The sequence below is a fragment of the Rousettus aegyptiacus genome, unplaced genomic scaffold (genome assembly GCF_014176215.1).
Source record: "Rousettus aegyptiacus isolate mRouAeg1 unplaced genomic scaffold, mRouAeg1.p scaffold_m13_p_6, whole genome shotgun sequence".
Taxonomy (NCBI): Eukaryota; Metazoa; Chordata; class Mammalia; order Chiroptera; family Pteropodidae; genus Rousettus; species Rousettus aegyptiacus.
This window is the reverse complement of record NW_023416309.1, coordinates 37,323,913-37,347,599: the sequence shown is the minus strand read 5'-3', so window position 1 is coordinate 37,347,599 and position 23,687 is coordinate 37,323,913. Positions and strand designations below refer to the sequence as shown.

The 23,687-nt window shown below is 42.1% G+C and overlaps 1 protein-coding gene across 5 annotated transcripts in view; it reads left to right on the top strand.

Annotated features, from left to right (window-relative positions):
* MMS19 (MMS19 homolog, cytosolic iron-sulfur assembly component) overlaps nucleotides 1-23,457 on the top strand; it is a 29,016-nt gene extending 5,559 nt beyond the window's left edge. Inside the window, exons 2-31 of one of the 5 annotated variants that reach the window (XM_016164212.2) lie at nucleotides 4,439-4,487; nucleotides 6,496-6,596; nucleotides 7,384-7,469; nucleotides 7,859-7,933; nucleotides 8,345-8,414; nucleotides 8,812-8,940; nucleotides 9,031-9,092; nucleotides 13,825-13,911; nucleotides 14,320-14,394; nucleotides 14,786-14,863; nucleotides 15,373-15,511; nucleotides 15,765-15,919; nucleotides 16,174-16,252; nucleotides 16,500-16,625; nucleotides 16,817-16,898; nucleotides 17,193-17,293; nucleotides 17,384-17,533; nucleotides 18,459-18,614; nucleotides 19,462-19,561; nucleotides 20,046-20,148; nucleotides 20,289-20,357; nucleotides 20,571-20,694; nucleotides 21,141-21,241; nucleotides 21,388-21,444; nucleotides 21,597-21,783; nucleotides 22,081-22,163; nucleotides 22,290-22,454; nucleotides 22,535-22,594; nucleotides 22,897-22,997; nucleotides 23,077-23,457. In XM_016164212.2, the coding sequence (XP_016019698.2) occupies nucleotides 4,439-4,487; nucleotides 6,496-6,596; nucleotides 7,384-7,469; nucleotides 7,859-7,933; nucleotides 8,345-8,414; nucleotides 8,812-8,940; nucleotides 9,031-9,092; nucleotides 13,825-13,911; nucleotides 14,320-14,394; nucleotides 14,786-14,863; nucleotides 15,373-15,511; nucleotides 15,765-15,919; nucleotides 16,174-16,252; nucleotides 16,500-16,625; nucleotides 16,817-16,898; nucleotides 17,193-17,293; nucleotides 17,384-17,533; nucleotides 18,459-18,614; nucleotides 19,462-19,561; nucleotides 20,046-20,148; nucleotides 20,289-20,357; nucleotides 20,571-20,694; nucleotides 21,141-21,241; nucleotides 21,388-21,444; nucleotides 21,597-21,783; nucleotides 22,081-22,163; nucleotides 22,290-22,454; nucleotides 22,535-22,594; nucleotides 22,897-22,997; nucleotides 23,077-23,104 (2,978 nt within the window). In that variant the 3' untranslated portion in view covers nucleotides 23,105-23,457. Of the gene's footprint in view, nucleotides 1-4,438; nucleotides 4,488-6,495; nucleotides 6,597-7,383; nucleotides 7,470-7,858; nucleotides 7,934-8,344; nucleotides 8,415-8,811; nucleotides 8,941-9,030; nucleotides 9,093-13,824; nucleotides 13,912-14,319; nucleotides 14,395-14,784; nucleotides 14,864-15,350; nucleotides 15,512-15,764; nucleotides 15,920-16,173; nucleotides 16,253-16,499; nucleotides 16,626-16,816; nucleotides 16,899-17,192; nucleotides 17,294-17,383; nucleotides 17,534-18,458; nucleotides 18,615-19,461; nucleotides 19,562-20,045; nucleotides 20,149-20,288; nucleotides 20,358-20,570; nucleotides 20,695-21,140; nucleotides 21,242-21,387; nucleotides 21,445-21,596; nucleotides 21,784-22,080; nucleotides 22,164-22,289; nucleotides 22,455-22,534; nucleotides 22,595-22,896; nucleotides 22,998-23,076 lie in introns of those variants that run through there. The other 4 variants (XM_016164213.2, XM_016164214.2, XM_036223859.1 and 1 more) reach the window with 4 other exon arrangements.
* The last annotated feature ends 230 nt before the right edge of the window (nucleotides 23,458-23,687 follow it).

Sequence of the window (23,687 nt, the reverse complement as noted above, 5' to 3'; positions counted from 1 at the left end):
CCACACACACTTCCACCCCTGACCTCCGGATGTTGCCATCTCCCCTTAAGAACTGGATCTCCGAAGGTGGGGTGTCGCCTCTCACACGCTCGCGGGACCTGGCACATCTGGGGTATGGTCCGTGGCTCCACCTGGGACACAAACCCAGGACCTTCTGCGCGTAAAGCAGACGTGCTAACGACTACACTATGGAGCCACCCCCGGAAGAGTTTTTCAGCAGAGTTTCCTGGTCTCTAGCCAGGAGGTTCCCCAAAACAGTACTGTTTTCCACCCTCCCAAATAGTGCCATACTCTTAGGGTTTGCAATCCAGAAATGAGTATCTTTCTTCACTTAAGTGTTACCACTAAGAAATGGGGTATGGAACCCAGATACCAGTTCCTTGGCTTGACCTGTTAGTCTGGCTGCTTCCCTCCCCAACCCAATAGCCTGTACATTTTCCCCTTGGCTCTTTCTCAGAAGTAGGGGCAGCAACTGGGCCTTCCACATCCTGGCACAAGTAGAGCTAAGAGTGCCTGATGTCTAAATTGGTGCCAGTCACAAGCTATGAATCCCAAACAGAGCACTACTTTCCTCGGTCTGATTGGACTTCTTACTCTAGTATCAGAGTGGGCCTTTGCCCACCTCAGCTCACAGCTGTTGCTCTGAGACCACAGATTTAAGGGGAGAACTGGAAGTTGAGTTTTCTTGTGCCTTTTTTTTTCCACTATAGCTGAAGTCCAGTGTTGGCGAGAGCTACTTATTAGGGCTGCCTTTAAACTCAGGCAGGTCGGAAAGCCAGACAGGCTGCTGGAAGTAATGCCCTGATTTGAGCTAGAACTCCTTTATGTTGACCAAACCCTTAGGAAGATTGCTGACCTTTTACTCTTTGTTTTTTCCTTGAAAATATATCCTAAGATGCTTCTGTTATAACTATGTGAGTTTCTGTTGTGGTGCTCAAATTGCATTTTAAAAAATAATATGTTTACATGGTACAACATTCAAAAGGTATAAAAAGATACATAGTGAGAAGTCTCTTCCATCCCAAGAAGGAAAGCAGACTGTGACAGGTTAATCTACTGTATTACTAATGCATTAATTTTTCTCTCTAATGGGGGGTAGGGGGAAAAAGAGCTGATCTAAGTGACTTTGGAAAACACATTTTGTCTGGAAACTATAAGGCTTGAGACAAAATTGTACATAAACACTGCACTCTGCTTATAAATTTGTTTCTCACAGAGGCTGACAATTCTGGACATGATTTGTAGCTTTAGTAGGGTAGATAATGGTAGATAATGGGAACCATGTTTCTCACTATCAAAGAAATGAACTCTGTAGTACTTTAATATGATCTTATATTTAGTTTAATATATATGGATAAATACAGAAATAATGATCGATATATGTGTATAGGTGAGTTACAAAATATACATATATTTCCTTGTTCTCTCTGCTAAGGAGGACCTAGAACAGTGACACCCTAATAGCAACAAGCACAGATACTGGTTTCTAATACCGTTCCCCAGTGAAATGAATCAGGGCTTCTTGGAGAAAAGGCTGATTGTAGGTATGGAACAAAGAAATTACAAGATGAACCTGTAATACAGTAAGTCCTCAATGTCATTGATAGATTCTGTTACTTTTAGTGAAACAGCTCATGAAAAAACAATTTTACATAGGCTAATTGATATAAACAAGATTAAGTCCCTATGACATTTTATCAACATAAGGAAAGAACACTGAACAAAATGACTTTATTAGAGGACCTGCTGTATTCATAATGCCAAAAAGTAAGAGAGTGCTTAGAAGAATAAAAGGATAGGGCATGTCAAAGGGGCACAGGAGCCAACCTAAAAAAGCTCCCACTGGCTAAAGATAGAGCAGTTCAAGCAACAAAATAACATAGTATTGGATTATGAGTCTATACTGATATAAAATAAAGGACTGAATAAATAAAGGGAAAGAGAAATGAATCTTGCTTACAGAGTACTTCCAAAATAATATGGGAATATAGATACTCCTAGGAAAATGGAGTTTAATCTTCCTCTCCCCCTCCACCTTGAGTGTGGGGTGGACTTGGTGACTCTCGAAGAGAAGAGCGTGAGAAAGGGAAAAATAGTAACTGTGGTGCAGAGACGTGGCTGACACGACGTTAACCAAGTGATCAGAGTTAAAATCAGTGATAATCATGTTGATATCTTGTATCCCTGATATGAAATGATGAAAAGAGCACTTAACCCCTGTGCTATTCTCCAAATCCATAACCCCAGTCTAAACATGAAGAAAACATGAAACAAACCCAAATGAGGGATATCTGTAAAGTACTTCTTTAAAATATCAAAGTCATTAAAAAAAAAAAAAAGGAAGACTTACAGACTTTCACAGACAAGAGGCTACCATAAGGATTCATGATAGCTAATTGTAATGTGATAGCCTTGATCGGGTCCTAGAACAGAAAAATGACATTAATGGAAAAACAGGTAAAATCTAGAGTTTAATTAATAGTAATGTACAAATGCTAATCTCTCTTAGTTTTGACCAATGTATCATATTGTTAACATTCAGGGAACTAGGCGAAGAGTATACAGGAACCTAATGCAGTATCTTGACAACTTTTCTTTAAATCTAAAATTATTCTGAAATAAAACATTTAAAAAAGAAAGCCTACCTCTCAACCCCCTAGCTATCCAGTGTTTCTTCCTGGAGACAAACAATATTACTAGTTCCTTTTATCCTCCAAAAATATAAATACAAATAGAAACAACCTCCCTTTAAAAACAGTATTATTTACATACCTATACTATTTACATACACTGTTATGCTTTTAGATCTTGTCTCATTATCAGTATATAGCTTCTTCAGTCTCTTTTCACTTTTTTCTTCTAAGTAGTTACAGAGAATTCCATTGCACTTTTATAGGAATATAGGATAAATTTTGAGATTACCTGTGTTAAAGATTATGTACACTTGTAATTGTGAAATTACCCTCCATAAAGAAGTTGTACCCCACCTACAATGTGTAGGAGTGTCTTTTTCTGCATACCATCACCAAACAAGTGTTACAAAGTTTTTTTTATCTTTGCCAATCTGGTAAATTTTTAAAAAGTGGTTGTGTAGTATAATTTACATTTGTGGTAAGTGGGATTGAGCATCTTCTGTGAAATGCCTATTCATTTTTTTTTTGTTCATTTTTAAATAGGTTATTGGTCTTTTTTTATTGTTTTGTAGGAGCTCTTTTTATATTGGTAAAATAAGGCTGTTATAAGAATTGCAAAGATTTTTTTCCTGGTTTGCCTTGTAATTTTTTTTTTTTTTTTTTTTTTTGGCCTTGCGGAAAATCCAATTTTTTAAAATGTGGTTGATTTTTAACCAACCTTTCTTTTATGGCATCTGAATTTTGTTATACGTAAGTTTTTTCTCTTACATTTTTTTCTTTAATCCATTTGAAATTTACTTCGGTGAAAGATTCAGAGCCAATGTTAATTTTTTTCCAAATATCTATTCAGTCATCTCAAAACTATTGAATAGTTGTTTTCCCCATTAATTGAAATATGATTTTAAAAATTATTTATTCTCATGTATGTGTGTCTCTTTCTGGACTTCCATTTATTTATTTGTCTGACTATAAATTTATACTACACTGGTTTTTGTTTTTTACTTGTGGAAAATTTCAAGTATGTTCAAAAGTATAAACTATTTTTATTATTATGACTTTATAACAATCTTTTAATCTCTGGAAGGTCTGCCTTCCCTCCTTACCCCATTACTCTTTCATATTTGCCTGTTTAATAATGTATTGTTTTTGCACATTAACATTAGAATAAACTCATCTAGTTCCACCCCAAATTCTACTTGTTATCTTAAAATTATAGAGATTATTTTAAAATTATAGATTAATTTGGGAGATTTGTCATCTTGTCATCTTGGCATGCCTTTTTATTTGTTTCAGTTTTCTTTTGTAATCTTCATTAGTGCTTTAAAGTTTTCACCATTCAGATCTTTGTATTTTTTAAGTTTATATCAAGATATTTTCTCTACTTTTTTTTTATGGGGGAGAGGCCCTTGTAAATAGGATCTTTTTTCCTTAATGTCATTTTATAGGCTATTGTGTGTATATATGGGAAGGTTCTTAATTTTATAATGTTAATTTTCTACCTAGCCACTCTAACAAATACTTGTAATAATTTTTCAGTTTTTCTTTTGGATTTTCTAGATACACAATCATGTAAATGTATAATCTGTAAATGACATATTTACTTCCTTTTCAGTTTTTATTCTTGAAGCTGCCTATTCGAAGTGTTAAAATAATAATTACCATTTCAGAGGGGCTCATGGCAAGCATAGTGGGGGCGGATGGTACAGATCCTAGGGTAGGCAGAAAACATTGCTAATTAGAGCCATTGAACCCTGAGATGGGAGTTTGGTTTTGTTTTTTCATTTTTTTTCTTTTGTTTCCTTTAGATGTGAAATCTGGAAGCTATACAGTGTTACAAGTGGTGGAAGCCCTTGGGTAAGAGCCTCTGCTCTAGAATGCCCTTCTCCAGCTGGGCCTGTGCACTCCCAGGCAGTTATTTTGTACACTGCTGCTTTCTTAGAGCTAATTGGTCCTGAATTTCTCCTACTGTAGCCCAACATGTCCCTCTCCACTCCCCTATCAGTGCCTCAGGCTAAGCCTATGTTTCTCCTGAAAAAAATTTCTTGCCACCTGATTAAGGCTCCCAAAAAGGTATTGGGAGCACACAGCCTATGGACCATGTCAACTCCTGGACCAGCCCACAGGTTTGGGGTGAGGTGGGTGGTTGAAGGCCATCAACTATTATTTAATTAGAGCTAGGGTTTCTCCTGTGCTTCTTTAGACTCACCTGCCCCCAAGGGATTTTAGTCAGCCTGGATCTGACTCAAACCTGCCCAGTAGACCCTGTTTGGGGAGTTGCCAGGAAGCTGACCTTGCACTAGATCTCCACTATAGAAATATAAAGACTTGAGGAAACAATTGGAAGATCCTTGTTACAACCAGATCTTCCAAGCATCAAAGGAAGTATATACTTTTAGCCTAATGCCTGTTTTCCTCATATTTCATATTGGTAGATCATTTAAATTTGCAGGTCTTAGCAAAGGTTAACAGTCATGGCCAACATGTCTTCTGAAACAGAGAAAAGTAGAAAATTGTGTTGGGGTGGGGGGAGTAGGTCACTATTATGCATTTCTTTCATATAAGTGACCATTTAGCCTTTCTACTCATGTTATTCTGACCTTGGTTCATTTTTTTAAAATATCACCCTTATTGAGATATAATTCACACATCATAAAGTTCACTATTTTAAAGTTAATGTTCACAGATTTGTACGACTCTTACCACAATCAATTTTAGAACATCTCCATTACCTCTAAAAAGAAACTCCATGCCCATTAGCAGTCACTCCTCATTCCCTCTTCTTCCCAGCCCCTGGCAAGCGCTAATCTACTTTCTGTGGATTTGCCTATTCTGGACATTTCATGTAAAGGGAATTATACCGTATGTGGCCTTTTGTGTCTGGTTTCTTTCACATAGCGTAACGCTTTCAGAGTTCATCTCTTTTGTAGCATGTATCAGTATTTTATTTCTTGCTGAATAATATTCCATTTTATGGATATACCGTTTAACCATTTATCAATTGATGGCTATTTGGCTTGTTTCACATTTTAGCTATTCTGAATACTGCTGCTGTGGCCATTTGTGTGCCTTGGTCCATTTTTAAATACACAGTTTTCATCTTCTGAGTAGGAACCTTCTATAAGTTCCTATCATGGGGATCCTGTCAAGGGTGATCTTATTTTTGCCCCTTTACCCCTAGTTATAGATACCCTGATCCTTGAGATTTCACTCAGATATCCTGGCCAGCTCTCCTTCAGAAATCTACTTCCTATGTTTACTGGCTTAGATTCCTTCCAGTATGTTTAGATGTAATCTCTATAGAGCTGTTTTGAAGATAAATCACCTCCTTGTTGCTTCAGTCTAGTCCCCCCATATCAGTAATCCTAAATAGTTAAAACCTTTATTCTAGCCATTACTTTGTAAACTTCCAGTTATAAAGTTGTTTCTCCCCCTAAGACCTTGGTGGGTACTCTTAGCATTTTTTCTTTAGCAGTAATATATTTATTCTCCTCCTGTTTTGGTAGAAACTACAGCTACCAATCATCCCATGAGCCCTGTGGGTACCCGCTAAGCTTTTTTTTCAGAGGAATGTCACAGTTGTACCCCTAAAGAGAAAAAGTAAGCCAATGTTTAATCAGTGTCTGGACACTGCCACTTCTGTTGGCTGTGGTATCACACATGTGCCTCTGATGATGCCAGATCAGTCTGCGGATTGGCCTGTAGGCTTTGACCTTGCTGTCATCTTTAATGCTAAGCACCTCCAGGGCACCTTCCTGGGCTGGCCTCCATGCCCAGGGGGGTCAGTGTAACTAATTTCAAAATATTTATTCCTTTAAAAGTTTGAATCAGGTAATGTCAAGCTCTCTATCTTACTTTCTCCCAGGTCCTCTTTAGAGAATCCAGAACCCCGAACTCGGGCACGAGGGATCCAGCTTTTGTCACAGGTGCTACTTCAGTGTCACTCCTTGCTCCTGGAGAAGGAAGGTACTGGCATCACTAGTAGGAGCATCTTCGTGGATTGCTGAGCCAAGGCCTTCTTTGTCTATTCATGCCAAATTCAGAGGGAGAGAGGGGGAAGGGAGGGCATGAGGTATCTCTGAACTGCTAATTCAGAGTCTTCATTCTTCACTGGATATGTGACAGAGATGATAAGAATTGAGGCAGAAGACACTTGAGTTTTAAATGTAGCCTTAGACAGTTTTATTCATTGTATCCTTCCCCTTTCTGTAAAATGGATAAAGTACTGTTTCATAGATGGAGTGGAAAAGTAATGAAATATCAAAGTGTTCTGAAGTCCTAAGGAAAAAAGCCAACAACTTATTTATCTTCTATAGCAGGGGTAGGCAAACTACAGCCTATTTTTATAAAAGAAGTTTTATTAGCATATAGCCATGCCCATTTATTTACCTATTGTTTATGCTGCTTTTATGTTAAAGGGACTGGTGGAGTTGAGCAGAGTTAAGTAGTTGTGACAAATGCTATGTCCTACAAGCCTGAAATATTTACTACCTGGCCCTTTGCCAGACATAGTTTTATAGAAAGGCAGCTCACTGTGGACCTATGTGAGAATGGATAATAAAAGATGTTCACCTATTTTCCTGACTGATCAAGGCACCCTCAAATGGGAGGGCATGGGATATATTTCGTGGTGAAGGAGAAAAATTTATAGTGAAGTCCAAGCAGGAACAGCCCTGAAAATTTCTGGGAAGCCCTCCTGCTAGGCCCTCCTCCAGCCTGTCTGAACTAATGGCTGAATTTCTGGTTTGCGCAGTGGTACACCTGATCCTGTTCTATGAGAACCGGCTGAAGGACCATCATCTTGTGATTCCATCTGTCCTGCAGGGTTTGAGGGCACTTGTGAGTTCTCCTTTTGTTTTCATTACATACTGTTTTCACAGGAGCCCTTTTCTAGTGAATTCTCTCTCTTTTCCCTTTGGGGGTGAGACTTCAAGTGCTGAAGGGTAGATGCCCAAATGTGGGACTAAGCTAGTGTCAGCCAGCTCCCCTTCTGTTTTTAGTCTAAAAAGTAAAAATGTCCTTTGGGGACTAGAATTCAGAACTAAATTGGAAGGAGTTGCGGAGAACTGATCAGCTTGAGAAAAGAGACCACCTTTCTCACTGTTAGCACTTAGGCTGAACCAGAATGTTGTGATTCCCCCTGAAGCTAATTAGGCCTCTTTTAGAGGTTCATCTTGAAGGCTGTGCTAGGATGCCCTTAGTGTCACCTATCTCCTCTTCTCCCCCAGAGCCTTTGTGTGGCACTGCCCCCAGGGCTGGCTGTCTCTGTGCTTAAAGCCATCTTCCAGGAGGTCCACGTACAGGTGAGTGGTAATAGTCACTATGGTATTCTCCTCTGTCTCCTAGCCCTTGACAGAACTAGAATTAGATGGCAAAGTAATATTACCAGCAAAGTTCTGAACTCTTTCAGGTCTTTGACCATGCTTACATGCTAGTCCTTGCTACTGTAAAAGGAAAGGGAGGCATGCCATCATGTCTGACCTGTGTCCTCTTATACCTAAAGAAAGTAAGGCATGCAGCAGACAAATTTTGGTTATTGGCCTCACTGCCATAGTGCTGGGCTAAGAGCCATATCCTTTCTCTGTATTTCCTCTTAGGTTCATCTTATACAGGTATAAAGAGCACTGTCCACTTAGAGATTGTAAAGCAGGAAGTAGTTTTGTCAGCTTTTATTCTTTTAGCGCTTTCTTTACTTCTTGTCTCCCACCCCCAAGTCCCTGCTGCAGGTGGACCGACACGTGGTCTACAGTATCATCACCAACTTCATGCGAACCCGGGAAGAAGGTAAGAGGCAGGGCTCCCTGAGAAATCTGAAAAGCAAGTACATCATTTTCCCCCCTGCCAATACCAGGAGTCATTTTAGCCTTGGGGTTATATAGAAGAGCTGATCACACTGAGAGAGAATAAGAAAGGAAAACTAGAGGTCCACTTACTCCCCAGTAAAGTAAAGGAAGGGTAGAATTTGGGCTGATGTTTTAAATTCTTACCTCTAACAATTATATATTGTTGCACAACTCTTCTTCACTGAGTACTACTCTCTTGGACCAGGAAAACAGAAAGGGTCCTCTGTGGGAGGCAGGAAAGGGGAGGCAGTGGTGATAGTAGAGGGAGAACATGGGCCAGAAGAAAACCTTGCTTTCTGTCCCATGGGTCAGTAGTGACCTTGTTCTCTCCTCCCCAGAGCTCAAGGGCCTAGGAGCTGACTTCACCTTTGGCTTCATCCAGGTGATGGATGGAGAAAAAGATCCCCGTAATCTTCTGGTGGCCTTCCGCATCGTCCATGACCTCATCTCCAGGGACTATAGCCTAGGTATGTCCTTGTAGCCTTGAACTAGCTGGTTGAGGCTTGTCAGATGAATGAAGCTTATAAGTCAACCGCATTCTTTCTCTGTTGCCTTAGGACCCTTTGTGGAGGAGTTGTTCGAAGTGACATCCTGTTATTTCCCTATTGATTTTACCCCTGTAAGTAGCACCTTTCATTTGTTCATTTATTCATTCATTCAAATTTTCATTGAGTGCCTGCTATCTGCCAGGCCCAGTTCTGGGCACTGCAGGTACAGCAACAAACAAAAGAACTCTTGCCCTCAGGAACTTATGTTTCAGTAAACTGAGAAGTGGAGAAGCATTTGCCATCAGAGGAAAGATTCAATTTAGCAGGCATTTAGGGGGTTCCGTAAACTCCTTACCAATGTACTTAGTGCTGAGGACAACAGGATTGTAAAACAAGATTCATGGCCTTGAAGGCTGAAACATTTATGTAAGAATATGAGATTATAGACCAAAACGAGTAGAGTTATAGTTTTTCAGAGAAGACAGAGTTCAGTGTGAGCTGGAGTAGGCAGGAACTGACTTCACAGGTAAGATAAGATTTCACTTGGTTTCTGAGGAATGTGTAGGATATGATCCTGGCGTCGGAGGAGGCATCTCAGGCAATAGAAACAAATTGACAAAACCAAGAAGACACATCTGACTGAGCACAGTATGTACAGGAGGTGTTTGCTCTGACCCCTTTAAACCTTCCTCCCATTCTACATCTTGATTTCCCTTCTATGCCCAGATATTCAGGGTCTCATCACTGTGAGCATTAGAGGTTTGGAAAAAATGAAAGGAGTTACCTGATAGCACATTAAACAACAGCTGGGTATTGACTCTCATTACCATCTTTGCCATAGGAAATTTTTTACCAGCTTATTCCAGTTGACATCGTGTTTCTTGGGACCACTTTTCTCTTGAAATTTTTTTCATCTCTTTTGTAATCAGTATCACTACTTCTAACTCGGAATGCTTGGTTAGGCTACCACGTGTTTCTGGTTTGCTTTATTTGATTTTGTTTGTTTTGAGAAGATAACACATTCACATGATTCAAAATCCAAAAGGTGCAAAAAGATAAATCTACCTGTCATCCAGTTTCTAGTTTCTTTTTCCATTGTCAATCAATTTTATCAATTAGTCGGTCTCACAGAGCTTTTTTTATTTGTATATAAGCAAATGCTTTACACTACCCTCTTGTACTTTAACAGTATATCCTAGAAAAGTGTTCTATTGGTATATAAATTAGCTCTTTATTCTTTATGGCTGTGTAATATTCTTTTGTATGGAAATGCCTAATCAGTTTCACTAGTCTTCTATGGGGTAAAGTTTGGTTGCTAATCTTTTGCGTTTACAAACAATGCTGTAACTAATACACCTTGTTTTTATCATTTCACATATATATGGGTATAACAGTAGAATAAATTACTAAAATTAGAATTGTTGGAATGTATGCATTTATAATTTTGGAGCGGGGAAGAGTATGCCATTCATTTTTTTGAAAGGTAATACAATAAGCATGATTCAACATTTGAAGGATAGAGAATTAAGCCTCTTTACACTCCTTTACAGCCACCATCCATTTTTTCTTTATAGATGATCACTGCTCCCAACTGCTTATATATTTTCTCAGAGATGTTCTAGGCAAAACAAGGTTATAGATAATGATTGGAGAATTTCTCTTATTTGAGCAGATGTTCTGTGTTCCTCTATACAGCAGTCTGTGGGAAGTAGAAAGTTCTTGTCAATTAAAATAGACACACCTGGCTTTAGTGTAACTATTTGAGAAATATTTTGTATGGTCTTATCAATCTATTTTGGCCTTATGCCATCATCATAGTGGATCACATCACTATGCCTGTATGCTCACTCTGGACAGGGGTTGGCAAACTTTTTTCTGTAAAGGGCCAGATAATGTCTATTTTAGGCTTTATAGGCCATATGGTCTCTTGCAACTCCTCAACTCTGATGTTCTGACACAAAAACAGCCATAGCCACTGGAATATGGTACAGAGGCTATATTGCAATAAAAATTTATGGATGTGGAAATTTAAATTTCATATAATTTCCATATATCATAGATATTATTTTGATTTTTTTTAACCATTTAAAAATATAAAACTATTCTTACCTTGGCCATACGATCTCAGCTGGTTGCTTCCTACTCATGTGGAGTAGACACGAAATCTTCCTTCACCATCATCCTAGGGATTCCTTTATTCTTTCTCTTAGATGGCATCTCCTATTTCCTGTGTTCATGTATGCCCCATTTTATGGTTTACTCTCTCATTTTGGTGGTACACATCCTTTGTTAGCTTCCTGAGAGAGTATGTAGAAACTGAAACCTTTTAGATTTTATAAAACTAAAATATCTGTCTTCTTTCTTTCCACTTATTGATAATATGAGTATAAAATTCAAAAATGGAAATTCTTTTTTCCCAAGATTTTGAAAGCATTTCTGCATTGATCTCTAGTGTTCAGTTCCGTAGAGAAGTCTAAATTCCTTCTGATTTGTAAACCTTTATATTCATTTTTTCCTCCTTAACTAGAAACTTTTAAGGTTGAGTGTGCCCCCAGTATATTGAAATTTCACATCATTATGCCTTATTATGGGTCTGTTTTCATGCATTGTACTGGGTTCTTGGTAGGTCCTGTCAATCCGGAAATTCATGTCCTTTAGTCCTGGCAAATTTCCTTGCATTTCTTCCCTTCTGTTTTCTCTGTTTCTTCTTTTTGGAACTCCTATTAATCTTTTGTTAGACCTCTGAATATCTTACCTTTTCTTTCATATTTCTACCTCTATTGTTACTTTATGAGAGAATTTCACAATTTTATCTTTTGTATCAAAGTCAAGCCATGAAAACAGAAACCAGTTTGGTATTTAAAACAAATTATTTAATGCAGGAAATCGTTTAGAAAAGTGATAGGAGAGCTAAGAAGCCAAACAGGATAGCGAGGCCACCCAGAGGTTATTAACAGCAGGAAGCCATTACCCTCCCTGACCTGTAAGAGTTAATGTTACTGGACTCCAGGGGCTGAGAGTATCTGACAAAAACTAGGACCACAGTGGGCTTGTCAGTGAGAGCTGGAGCCATGAAAGAGATAACTGTCAATGCAGAAGGTGCCATCTGAATCAGAGGGTTGGGAAGAAGTACCATGGCTTTTCTCTTCCTTTTGCCCTTCATCTATAAGTGTCTCCCATTGGCTGAATACAGGCCAGTATGGGAGCCTGGGAAATGCAGCCTGTAGTGGTCAGCCCAAGAAATGGACCTGAGGACAGAAATGCCAAGGATCAGCACATCATCCTACAACCCCTTCTATTAATTTTTTTTTTTTTATTTCTGCACTTAGACTTTGAATTTCCAAGATCCTTTTGCTGTTGTTGATGATCTCTGAACTTTTTTTTTTAATAGCATTCTGTTCTTTTTTAATTTATAGGTAAATTACTTTCTTTTTAGGAAACATTAATGACATTTTTAAACATTTTTCCTCTCCACATATGTGGTCTTTGTTTCATCCAAGATTTTTTTCCAATTTATTTTGGTCTCAATTTCCAAGTGAGAGGCTTTTCTGAGCTATCTGGTAATCCTTGGGAGTTGCACATGTTTCAAAGTGAAGATTATAAAAATATCAAAGTGGGAGCTCTGAGCACATGCAATGGGTTTGTTGAATATGAGCATCACTGTAGAGTGGCTTACATGGACTGTTTGGGAACCCCCAGTGTATTCTCCTCCTTGGGCTGTCAGATTCTTCTTTAAAAAGACCTTAGATTTATCTAGAGGGAGAGGTCAGACTACAAGTAGATGGGGCTGGAAGAACTAGAAAATTTCAGCACTCAGTACCATACCACTTGGACTATATCTTTTGGTACAGCACGCAGGCTCTCAACTACATCTGCATCTCCAAGACTTAAAGACTTCTGTCTTATCTTTTCCAGAGAATTAAACCTCCAGATGCTGCAGTTAGGGAGAAGTTAAGAGGCAATAAAGGAGATCAGCTTGCTTCTCTAACCCCACTCCCAATTCCAAAGGTGCCTGGTACTGCCAGTTACAAAACTTCCCGAGCACTGTATATGGGTAGTTACTCAGCTTTCCTCAAGCCTACTGAGGATTCTGTTTTTATTGGCCCTGCTAAGTCATTTTCTTCTTCCCATCTGCTTTTCCACTTCAAAAGTTTTGTTGCTAACATCTTTTATTGTGTTCTCTTCAACCTTTAGCTTGATGTCTTAAAAAGGAAAAGAAAATCATTTTACTGTATTTTTCATAGAATTTCTAAAGAGGAAAAGGAAAGGCTCTACATGTTTTCAATCTGCCATCTTGACGCAGAAACCATCAATGCTTTTTATATTGCCAAATTACAGCTTTTCGTAAGGATAAAAAATAGAAGTTTCCATCAAAGGGGGATTATTTAAATAAATTATGGCTCAGCTACACAATGAAATTGTGTCAACCACTAAAATTGTCATGAAAGAATAATTTAATACCATGGAAAAATATTCCTATTGTATTAAGTGAAAAAATAAATTACAAATCATATGAACAAAAAAGAAAAAACACCTTCTAAAAGTATATATTTTAAAGGGAAATAGCATCTACTAACGTAGTCATATACAGAAAAGAAAGTAATGCACCAGAAAGTTAATGGTGCTTATCTCTGAGTTGTGAGATGATAGATCAGATAGAAACTGTGTGATCAGATAGAAAATAAATGCCCAAAGACAGAAATTCCCAAAGAACATGTAAAAGTGAGCATGTTTTCCTACTGGAGTCTCACGTCATACTATTCTGCCATTTCGGGTATAAATATCACCCTGTTCTCTGGGTTGTCACGTTCAAACCTGTATCCAAAGAGTTATATGAACCCATGGCCCTTTTCCCTTTTCCAGCCACCTAATGATCCCCATGGTATCCAGAGAGAAGATCTCATCCTGAGTCTCCGAGCTGTCCTGGCTTCCACACCACAGTTTGCTGAGGTGGGTCTAGCCTGGGTTAGGGTATGAAGCCTCAACCCATAGAAGGCTCTGAAAAAAATACAGTAAAAGCATGGGGAGAAAAAAAGATCCAGTATACATTTGAAGGTATGACATCCTACAGGTGTCTTCAGACCTTCAAAGGAGAAAACTTTACAGTCTCTTCCTTTAAAACAGTAATCCAGTCTCCATCTGGTGCTATTTTTTGAAATCCTATAGATTTGCCAACTAGCCCATTTTTTCAGGTAACCGGGGGTATGGCCACATCTTGGCAAGGTTGGCTTACAGTCACAACTCCTGATTCAAGATATAGCAACCGCCCCTGGGATCTGGTGGCAATAGGGACTGTTCGGCCTTCGTGTGCTGCAGCACTACCCATCTCAGACTTCAGTTCCTCGTTCTCTCCCACAGTTCCTGCTGCCTCTGCTGATCGAGAAAGTGGATTCCGAGATTCTGAGTGCCAAGCTGGATTCTCTGCAGACTCTGGTGAGTGATTTTTCTCCTTCCCGTGTCCAGCTACCTTTAGACAAATTAGGGGTGCTAAAGGATTATAGATTATTGGAGAGCCAGGGAACCGTTCACTGGGCCTCAAAAGAAAGATACTAGGATCTGGGCCTATATTTGACCTAAAGGCCCCAGCTGCATATTGTCTTGTCATATAGTAACTGAGTAGGAGCCAAGAGAAGGCTGACCAGGGCTCCCTCTTGATGCTCATTTTCATCAGTTAGGGTGAACTATTTTTCTGTGTCTTGGGCAGGACTGTTAGGAAGTCCTGCTGGTTCTGCTGAGAGCCAGGCTCCTTCAGATACCATTATGCTGAGGCGCCTGCATATCTTAGGAATTCTGAGTGTGTAGATACTTGTGCTTTCCTTGGCAGAATGCTTGCTGTGCTGTGTATGGACAGAAGGAACTGAAGGACTTCCTTCCTAGCCTTTGGGCTTCTATCCGCAGAGAGGTGAGTGCTACTTAGATAAACTCACTACTATTAATTCCCAGTTGTCAGGCATCAGGGGAAATAATGTACTCTGTGTTTTTTCCTCTGTTAATATACCTGGTTATTCATCAAACAAGCAGTGGGGCATACTTTCAGTTGAACAACAAAGGAGAGTCCCTATGTAAGAGTCAGCTGCTTGATGATGGCGGTTGATTACCTTTCATAGTAAGGAGCATAGTCATGGTGCCCATGGCACCATGCCAAATAGAGGCGGAGAGGAAGAGACATAGGGTAGGGTATCCTAATAGCTACTGCTCAATGTTGGCATCTCGTTTCTCAAAAAGTATGTGTATCTGTCCCAGTGGGACTAAGGACTTCGTGAGAATATACCAGTTGAGAAGAAACTCATTTGAGGGGTTAATTTCCATTGCTGTATCACCACCCCCCTTCCAAAGAAACTAGGCAGTGTGTGGATGGGGTCTCACCTTGTGCAGGCTCACCTCAGTAGCCATGGGATCCCTCCCTGACAGGTGTTCCAGACGGCAAGTGAGCGGGTGGAGGCCGAGGGCCTGGCGGCCCTCCACTCCCTGACTGCGTGTTTGTCTCGCTCTGTGCTGAGGGCTGATGCTGAGGACCTCCTTGACTCCTTCCTTAGCAACATTCTACAGGGTAATGGGGCCATGGCAGCCAGAAAGGGGAGTGAGCCTGATAGAAAGAAATTCCTTGAGGGTCAGTGACCTTTCCTATGTAGCCCCACCGTGTTCAGTGATTTGGGGACTGGAGCCCTACTTTGAATTGAAAACAATATCAGTGGTAACTGCTAGCAAACTGTCCCAAGTCTCATTCTCCAACTTTTATGGACTGTGGGGAAATCAGGCAACATGTGGCCTACTCCCAGGTCTGTGACATGCTGCCTCTCTAGACTGCAGGCACCATCTGTGTGAACCCGACATGAAACTGGTGTGGCCTAGTGCCAAGCTGTTGCAGGCAGCTGCAGGTGCATCTGCCCGGGCCTGTGACCACATCACCAGCAACGTACTGCCTTTGCTGCTGGAACAGTTCCACAAGCACAGTCAGGTAAAGGAACAGAATCTTTTGAGGAAATGCTGGAACCCCTTGCTGGGATCCCTTTCTCACAGAGAGAGTGCTAAGTATTGAGCTTGGGCCCAGATAGTAAATTTGGGTTTTACTCCTATTAACTGATGCTGGTCCCCTTATTCACTCTTTTCCTGACACTCTTACATGAAAGAATAATTCACCCCACTTCCAAAGTAGCAAGAGTAAAACTCTTTAAAAATTCCTTGACTCCAATATCCCTTAAAACATTGCAGAGCAACCAGCGGCGGACAATCCTTGAAATGATCCTGGGCTTCTTGAAGCTGCAACAGAAATGGACCTATGAAGACAAGGGTGAGATCACCTCTCAGAGCACTGTAACCCTATAAAGGATGGCAGGCAAAGAGTGCCATGAAGAAGTAGTCTAGAACAATGTTCCTGTTGTTCAGAGATTGTAGTACAACAAAATACTTAACGAATGAGACCTCTTTATTTTTTTTCCTGGACACTCAATGGATTAGGCTCTTTAAATCTGCCTCACGTTGTCCTTGCCTCACTGCTGAGGCAGGGCTTCCCTCTGACTGGGACCGTCTCTCCCTAGGTGAAAGGCCTCTGAATGGTTTCAAGGACCAGCTGTGCTCACTGGTATTCATGGCCCTGACAGACCTCAACACCCAGCTTCAGCTTGTCGGCATCCGTACACTCACAGTCTTGGGTGCCCAGCCAGGTACACTTAAGGAGAAAAGATTAGGGGTACTTGTCCTTTCCTTGTGATTTTCTGTCTTCAGTGAAGAGTAGTCTTAATTCCCTGGTTCTCACTACAGTCCTAGTTGATTTGGGATCTCTAATGGGGGTTTTGGATGGGTGGCGGTGGCTACAGGAGAAGAAAAATACGGTTTGTGTTCCCTTCTAACACAGATCTCCTGTCTTCTCGGGACTTGGAACTGGCAGTGGGTCACCTATACAGACTGAGCTTCCTGGAAGAGGACTCCCAGAGTTGGTGAGAATCCAAAGCAGCGAGATAGAGCAAGCTGTTCCAGGGCTATGTGCTTCTGACCCTTGGTTCTCCCTAGGGGAGGTGGGCCTTGTGCTTGGCTCTGGCTGCCAGCCAGTTGGAGATGTGGGACAGCTCTCTTTTCTTGGGCATTAAGAAGTCCTGTCCAACTAGGTACTTGAGGCTTGCTCTTTGCTGTGGCCTAAGGAGCCCATGCTCCTGAATCTGTCTAATGGCAGACCTAAGCAAGAGCATGATGGGCCAAGGCTCAGCTAATGCTCATCTACCCTGTGCCCCCAGCAGGGTGGCAGCACTGGAAGCATCAGGAACCTTGGCCACTCTTTACCCTGTGGCCTTCAGCAGCCACCTAGTACCCAAGCTTGCTGAGGACCTGTGCACAGGTATGTGTCTCTGAACCTGTGTGGTCTGCCCCTTCCTAGGGAGGTTTGGGGGCCATCACACAGTGAAACCTTGTCTCCTGGGTTACTCAGGGGAGTCGGATTTGGCTAGAGAGAATGGGCCCACCAAATGCTCCCGGCATCTGCGCTGTCTGCAAGCCTTGTCGGCTGTATCAACACATCCTAGCATTGTCAAGGAGACCCTGCCTCTGCTGTTACAGCATCTCTGCCGGATAAACAAAGGTAACGAGCAAGATTGATCATCAAGGAGCTGGGCTGAACAGGAGCTGTAGTCAAGTTTAGAGTTGATGCCTCTAAGACAGTGGTTCCAATAGTGGCTATATGGAGTATCACATGGGAACTTTTAAAATAAAATACTGATGATGGGCCTCAGTCCAACTAAATTAGTTTGTGAGGAAGGATAGGACTTGGGCAACAGTAATTAAGAGTGACCAGATGACTTTAATGTGGAGCTAGAATTGAAAAGCACCACTCTAACCCAGGCTGTTCAAAATATGGCCTATCAACCAGCAGCATGGGCATCATCTGGGAACTTATTAGAAGTGCAGCACGTCTCAGGCTGCACTGATCAGAATCTACATTTTAATAAGATCTCTAGGTAACTCATATGTACTCTCTAGTTTGAGCAGCACTATTCCAAGGCATAAGTGACAGCAGCTATTGCTACAATAAACTTCTGCATGCTCACCATGGGCCCTCCTAAACTCCCTCCTTTGCCCTGCCCAGCCCTTGTGATAGATCCAGTTGACAGTGGGTGGTGTGTTACTGGATGATCTGGATGACTCAGAATGTGGCCTGGGTTAGATTCCTGACTTTGCATTTACTGTGACCCTGGAAAAATCACTGGCCGTTTCATTGAGCCTCCACACCTTCCTCTATAAAATGGGGGAAATGATCTTTGTAGGGTTATGAAATGAGACAATGTATGTGAATGCTTCTGCTGCAGAGCCTAGCATGGCACATGTCTCAGCGCCAAAATCTGAATAAATGAGAAAGAATATCTAAGAGAACAAAATGACTTTGCTCTTTAATAAGATACTCTTGATCTCTTGGTCACTCGTATGGATTGTTCTTCCCATCTGCTCTATCTGAAATACCTGGAAGTGCTTTTAGGAAAACTCTTATGGAGGAAACTTTCTCACCACAGGGAATATGGTTGCAGGACCAAGCGAAGTTATTGCTGTCTGTCAGAGCCTCCAGCAGGTGGCAGAAAAATGCCAGCTGGACCCCGAGAGCTGCTGGTATTTCCATCAGACAGCTATACCTTGCCTGCTTGCTCTGACAGTGCAGGCATCTATGCCAGGTAACTTCTCTGCCTCACCTCCTACCCCTTCTCTGGTTTCGGCTTTCCACTAATGTTGAACAGCACTGCCGCCCCCAGTGTATCACTGGTATTGCATTTTGTATCAGCAGAGGCTTATTTTGAATCCTTTGTCCCCAGAGTGAGATTTCACTTCAAGCAAGGGTGCTAACCTAACCAAAAGCAGGAACCAAAATCTGTTAGTGTTAGCAGCACTCAAACAGATGCACACTTTTTACCCCTTTACTTGCTGTGTAATTAGTTTAGTTAGAATTAGTCTCTGGAGTCAAGTAGACCTGGTTGGGTTTAATCTTCAACTCTACTATTTGCTAACTTAGGTAAAGATAATTTAGCCTTTCTAAGTCTATGTTTCCTCACTTATAAGGTGCAGATAAAGAGGAATATCTATATCACAGGGTAGTTTTTAAGGATTAAATAAAATAATGTATAGTGCCCGGCAATACAGTAATGTATATAAGTATGTATCATAGTTCGATGTATGGTAGCTGCTATAATAATAAGGACCCACAAAGATGAATTCATGTTACCTTTTAAGCTTTTGAAAAGTTATAACTATTTATGGTGTTAAGAATGTTCATATTAGCTGGCCGTGTTTGCTACTGCTGCCCAGTCTAAGGACTGTGCACAAAGTTCTCGAGAACTCCCTGTGGCCCACATTAGACTACTTCTGCTGCTGCTGCCTTACTGGTTCTCTAGCACTATTAGAGTATAGGTTAGAAACCGCTGCTGTTGTACCTAGAGTCAAGCCCCAGTCTTGATGACAGGACCTAATCTAAACCATAGTCATGGCCTTGTGATTCTACGTGTGTATTTTGTTTTGCTTTTGCAGAGAAGGAACACTCAGTTATGAGAAAAGTGCTTTTGGAGGATGAAGTCTTGGCTGCCATGGTATCTGTCATTGGCACTGCCACCACCCACTTAAGCCCTGAGTGAGTGTAATCATGAATGTGGCTTGATCCCAGGGAGGATAGCAATCTTGGGAAGCAGCAGCAGGTAGCTGCCTTCTGAGCTGTCCTTTTACCCAGAATCAAATGTGGAGGCAGTTAATTTGTAAGTTTTTCTGGCAAAGTAAGAAGAAGGGGCTTTTAGCACCATGGATTGTGGGGGTGGATAAGCTGTGGACTGATGGTTCTTAGCTGCGGCATAAGAATCACCTATGGAGCATTTTTTAATCTATACATTGAGTTCTTTCTGTGGAATGAGCTGCAGAGTAGGGATTTGATCTGTCTGGCTCACGGCTGTCATCACCAGGGCCTAGAATCGAAATCCTTCCTGTCACATATTGCTAAATTAGTAATTGTTGAATGTGTCAGTGATCATGCTCCGGCTCAATGACTCAGTAACTCCAACGGGAACCCCAGGGCTGCTTTACAACTCTGGCTCTGTGGTGATACCTAATGCTCTTCCCCCTAGCTTAGCTGCCCAGAGTGTCGCCCATGTTGTGCCTCTCTTCTTGGATGGCAACATCTCCTTCCTACCTGAAAATAGCTTCCCTTGCAGATTCCAGCCATTCCAGGTAAGTGTCTGATGATTAGATGGAGGAGAATCCTGGGACTTCTGTCCTTCAACTTTCTAGGGCTAATCTGGAATGGGTATCGGGGCAGACAAGTCTATTGCTGTCAGGACAGGCTTGATTAGGCTCTTCTTCCTTTATAGGATGGCTCCTCAGGACAGAGGAGGTTGGTTGCACTGCTTATGGCCTTCGTCTGTTCCTTGCCTCGAAATGTAAGTGAACACATTTAAAGAGTGCCCTATCCTAACAAGGGGAGATGGGTCCCAGGTCACTTCTGAGCTGAAATTATCACAGGCTACACTGATCTTCTGTCCTCACTGGAGAATTCAGTTCTCATCCATCCTGGCCCCTGCTGCCACTTTCTCCTGGGTATTTCTTTGAGTCCAAGTGTCTTCTGGGTCCATGACATGACCAAGTTTTTGTAGGTGGAAATCCCTCAGCTGAACCAACTCATGCAGGAACTTGTAGAGCTGAGCTACTGCAGCTGCCCCTTCTCCTCCACTGCCGCTGCCAAGTGCTTTGCAGGACTCCTCAACAAGCATCCGGCAGGTACTGGAAGCCTCCCTCAATCAACTACTGATAAAATCTGGAAGTTCAGCCCTCATTCTTTTTAAAGGAATTTGCTAATAGGGCTTCCCAAGGGACCTTGTGACAAGAGTCAAGACCAGAGTTGAACAAAGCATTACAAGATAAGAAGATGACAGAACTAGTTGGAGCTTGTACCCCCTTACAAGCTCCATCTAATTCTGTCATCATCCTCACTACAGGGAGCTTAGAGATAATTCTTTATTAAAAGTAGACAACTCTTTTCAAATGCCAGCACCCCTGATGAGAATACCAGGCTCTCAGGCTGGTGTCCCAGAGTTGAGTGGCCAAAGTCCACAGCCAAACTATATTCTTTTCTAATGGCTTCTCAGGGACCTCTGCACTGAAATGATTTATATCCTTAGTTATTAAAGGATAAATATATAGCCTTTGCATCTCCTCCTTTTTAGGACAACAGCTGGATGAATTTCTACAACTGGCTATGAACAAAGTGGAAGCCGGTCTGGGCTCTGGGCCCTATCGTAGTCAGGCCTTCACACTACTTCTCTGGGTAAGGAGTCACAATGGATTCTAGTTAGACAGACAGTTTTGTCTAGTTAAATGAAAGTTCTCCATTAGACTTGGGATCATAAGCATGTTTCTCGGGGTTCTGGGATTTGAGTGTCACATCCTGACCATTCTCTTCTCTGATCACAGGTAACAAAGGCTCTAGTGCTCAGATATCATCCTCTTAGCTCCTGCCTTACAGACCGGGTAGGTCCATTCTAAAGACAGGAGAACCTTGGACCTAAACAGGAACTAACTTCCTGTTGATCCTGTACCGCCCAGAAATTACTGCCATCCTCCTCTTGGGTATTTAAGCTTCTTCCCTGAAGTACCTCAAAGGCTCTCTTTTCTCCGTCCAGCTCATGGGCCTCCTGGGCGATCCAGAACTAGGCCCAGCAGCAGCTGATGGCTTCTCTCTACTCATGTCTGACTGCACTGACGTACTGACTCGTACTGGCCATGCTGAAGTGCGGATCATGTTCCGCCAGCGGTTCTTCACAGATAATGTGCCTGCTTTGGTCCAGGGCTTCCATGCTGCTCCCCAAGGTGAGGACAGTCTAAAAGAAAGGCCCCAAATATATAGGCCTCTCCTTTGCTCAGGCCACGTTCTCAAAAATAAGTTAAGACCTCAGTGCTTCTTTAGAGTTGTAGTGTGCTCTAAAGGGTTAAACTTGTAGATTCTTCTTCCACTCTTTTCCTTTGGTGGGCATTACCTTGCTTATTCTGAGCTTGAGTTTTTTAAGCTCTTTATAGGCTAATGTCCCAGCTTCATCAGAAATTGAGTTGAATTCTTAAGCTTTATATGAGCTTAGCTTCTCTCCTAAGCTTTTCCATTTTTTACAGATGTGAAGCCAAATTACCTGAAGGGTCTGTCTCATGTACTTAACAGGCTGCCCAAGCCTGTGCTCTTGCCAGAGCTGCCCACGGTAAGCCTTGAAGTCAGAGCCTCTAAGCAAGAGACCAAACCATTGTCCCCCAGCGGGCTAGAGTGGTGGAGGAGAAGCAGGTTCATCACCTGCGTGGTCATCCTCACCTTTCCTGTGGCCCCTTAGCTGCTTTCCTTGCTGCTGGAGGCCCTGTCCTGCCCTGACTGTGTGGTACAGCTCTCCACCCTCAGCTGCCTTCAGCCTCTTCTGCTGGAAGCACCTCAAGTTATGAGTCTTCACATTGACACCCTCGTCACCAAGTTCCTGAACCTCAGCTCTAGCCCTTCCATGGTGCGTTGAGCCCAGCATCTTTTTGGTACCTATGGCTCTCCTCCGTGGGTTTCCCCTCACCTCCCGTGGTTGTGTTCCAGGCTGTCCGGATTGCTGCGCTGCAGTGCATGCACGCTCTCACTCGCCTGCCCGTCCCTGTGGTGAGTACCTCAGATGTCCCTCTCTGGCCTGGAAACTTCTAAGAAGAGCCTGAGAAGTACTTTTTGCCTTAGTCGAGCAGGATTGGCCACCCTGTTGTGTGACTGAGGTATGAACTACAAGATGTAGGTAGGCAAGGATCTGCCTGACTACCCTGTAATAGACTGGGCATCCTGCCACCCACCTAGCATCCTCTGGAATCACTAAAAAAGAATAGGAAGGTTATTAGTTGTAGAGTCAGAGAAGCAACTCTTTTGGTTACCTTGGTTGCGCAAGGCTAAAATTCATTCTTCTAACTCCACAGCTGCTACCGTACAAACCACAGGTGATCCGGGCCTTAGCCAAACCTCTGGATGACAAAAAGAGACTGGTGCGCAAGGAGGCAGTGTCAGCCAGGGGAGAATGGTGAGTTTCTAGATCATAGGAAGAGATGGGATGAAACGCGCTTCACCACTAATGCTGCCAACATTCTTTTTGCCTATAGGTTTCTGCTGGGGAGCCCTGGCAGCTGAGCCCTCAGTCCTGGTCTAGACTGTTCTGACAATCTAACCTGGAATTACTAACCTATTGAGCCATCTTGCCAAGGCAGGGGGACCAGTGGCCTCTGCCTTTCCCATAGACACAGCACAAATGCTGGGCCTCTGTTGCATGGCTAGACAAGAAACATGAGAATCCTGATTTCTAATGGATTTGTAAAGTGAGTGTGAGACTCCTTGTATCTGATGAAGGATCTTGGGGCTTTTCATTTGTATGTCAGAAAAAGAGACGCTGCTGAGGGGTGAGTGCAGATGGATGTGGCCCTGAGGACCAGGGATGGTGCATGTGTATATACTGCTGGAGAATAAAGATTTCTTTTGATAATGCAGCTGTCGGATATTCCTGTCCCCACATACTTATGCCTCAGTAGCATGTAACCAGAAGCATCTCTGTGTAAGCTCAAACAGTAATGACAGGAATTAGCTAAGAATTCTTCAAGGCACCCAACCCCTCCAAGGGCACAGGTGGCAGGCATTACCAGAACACCTACTCACTAGGCCTTGACCCTGACTTACCCCTTCCCTGCCCTAAAGTAGTGGCAATGAGTGAAAAGCTACA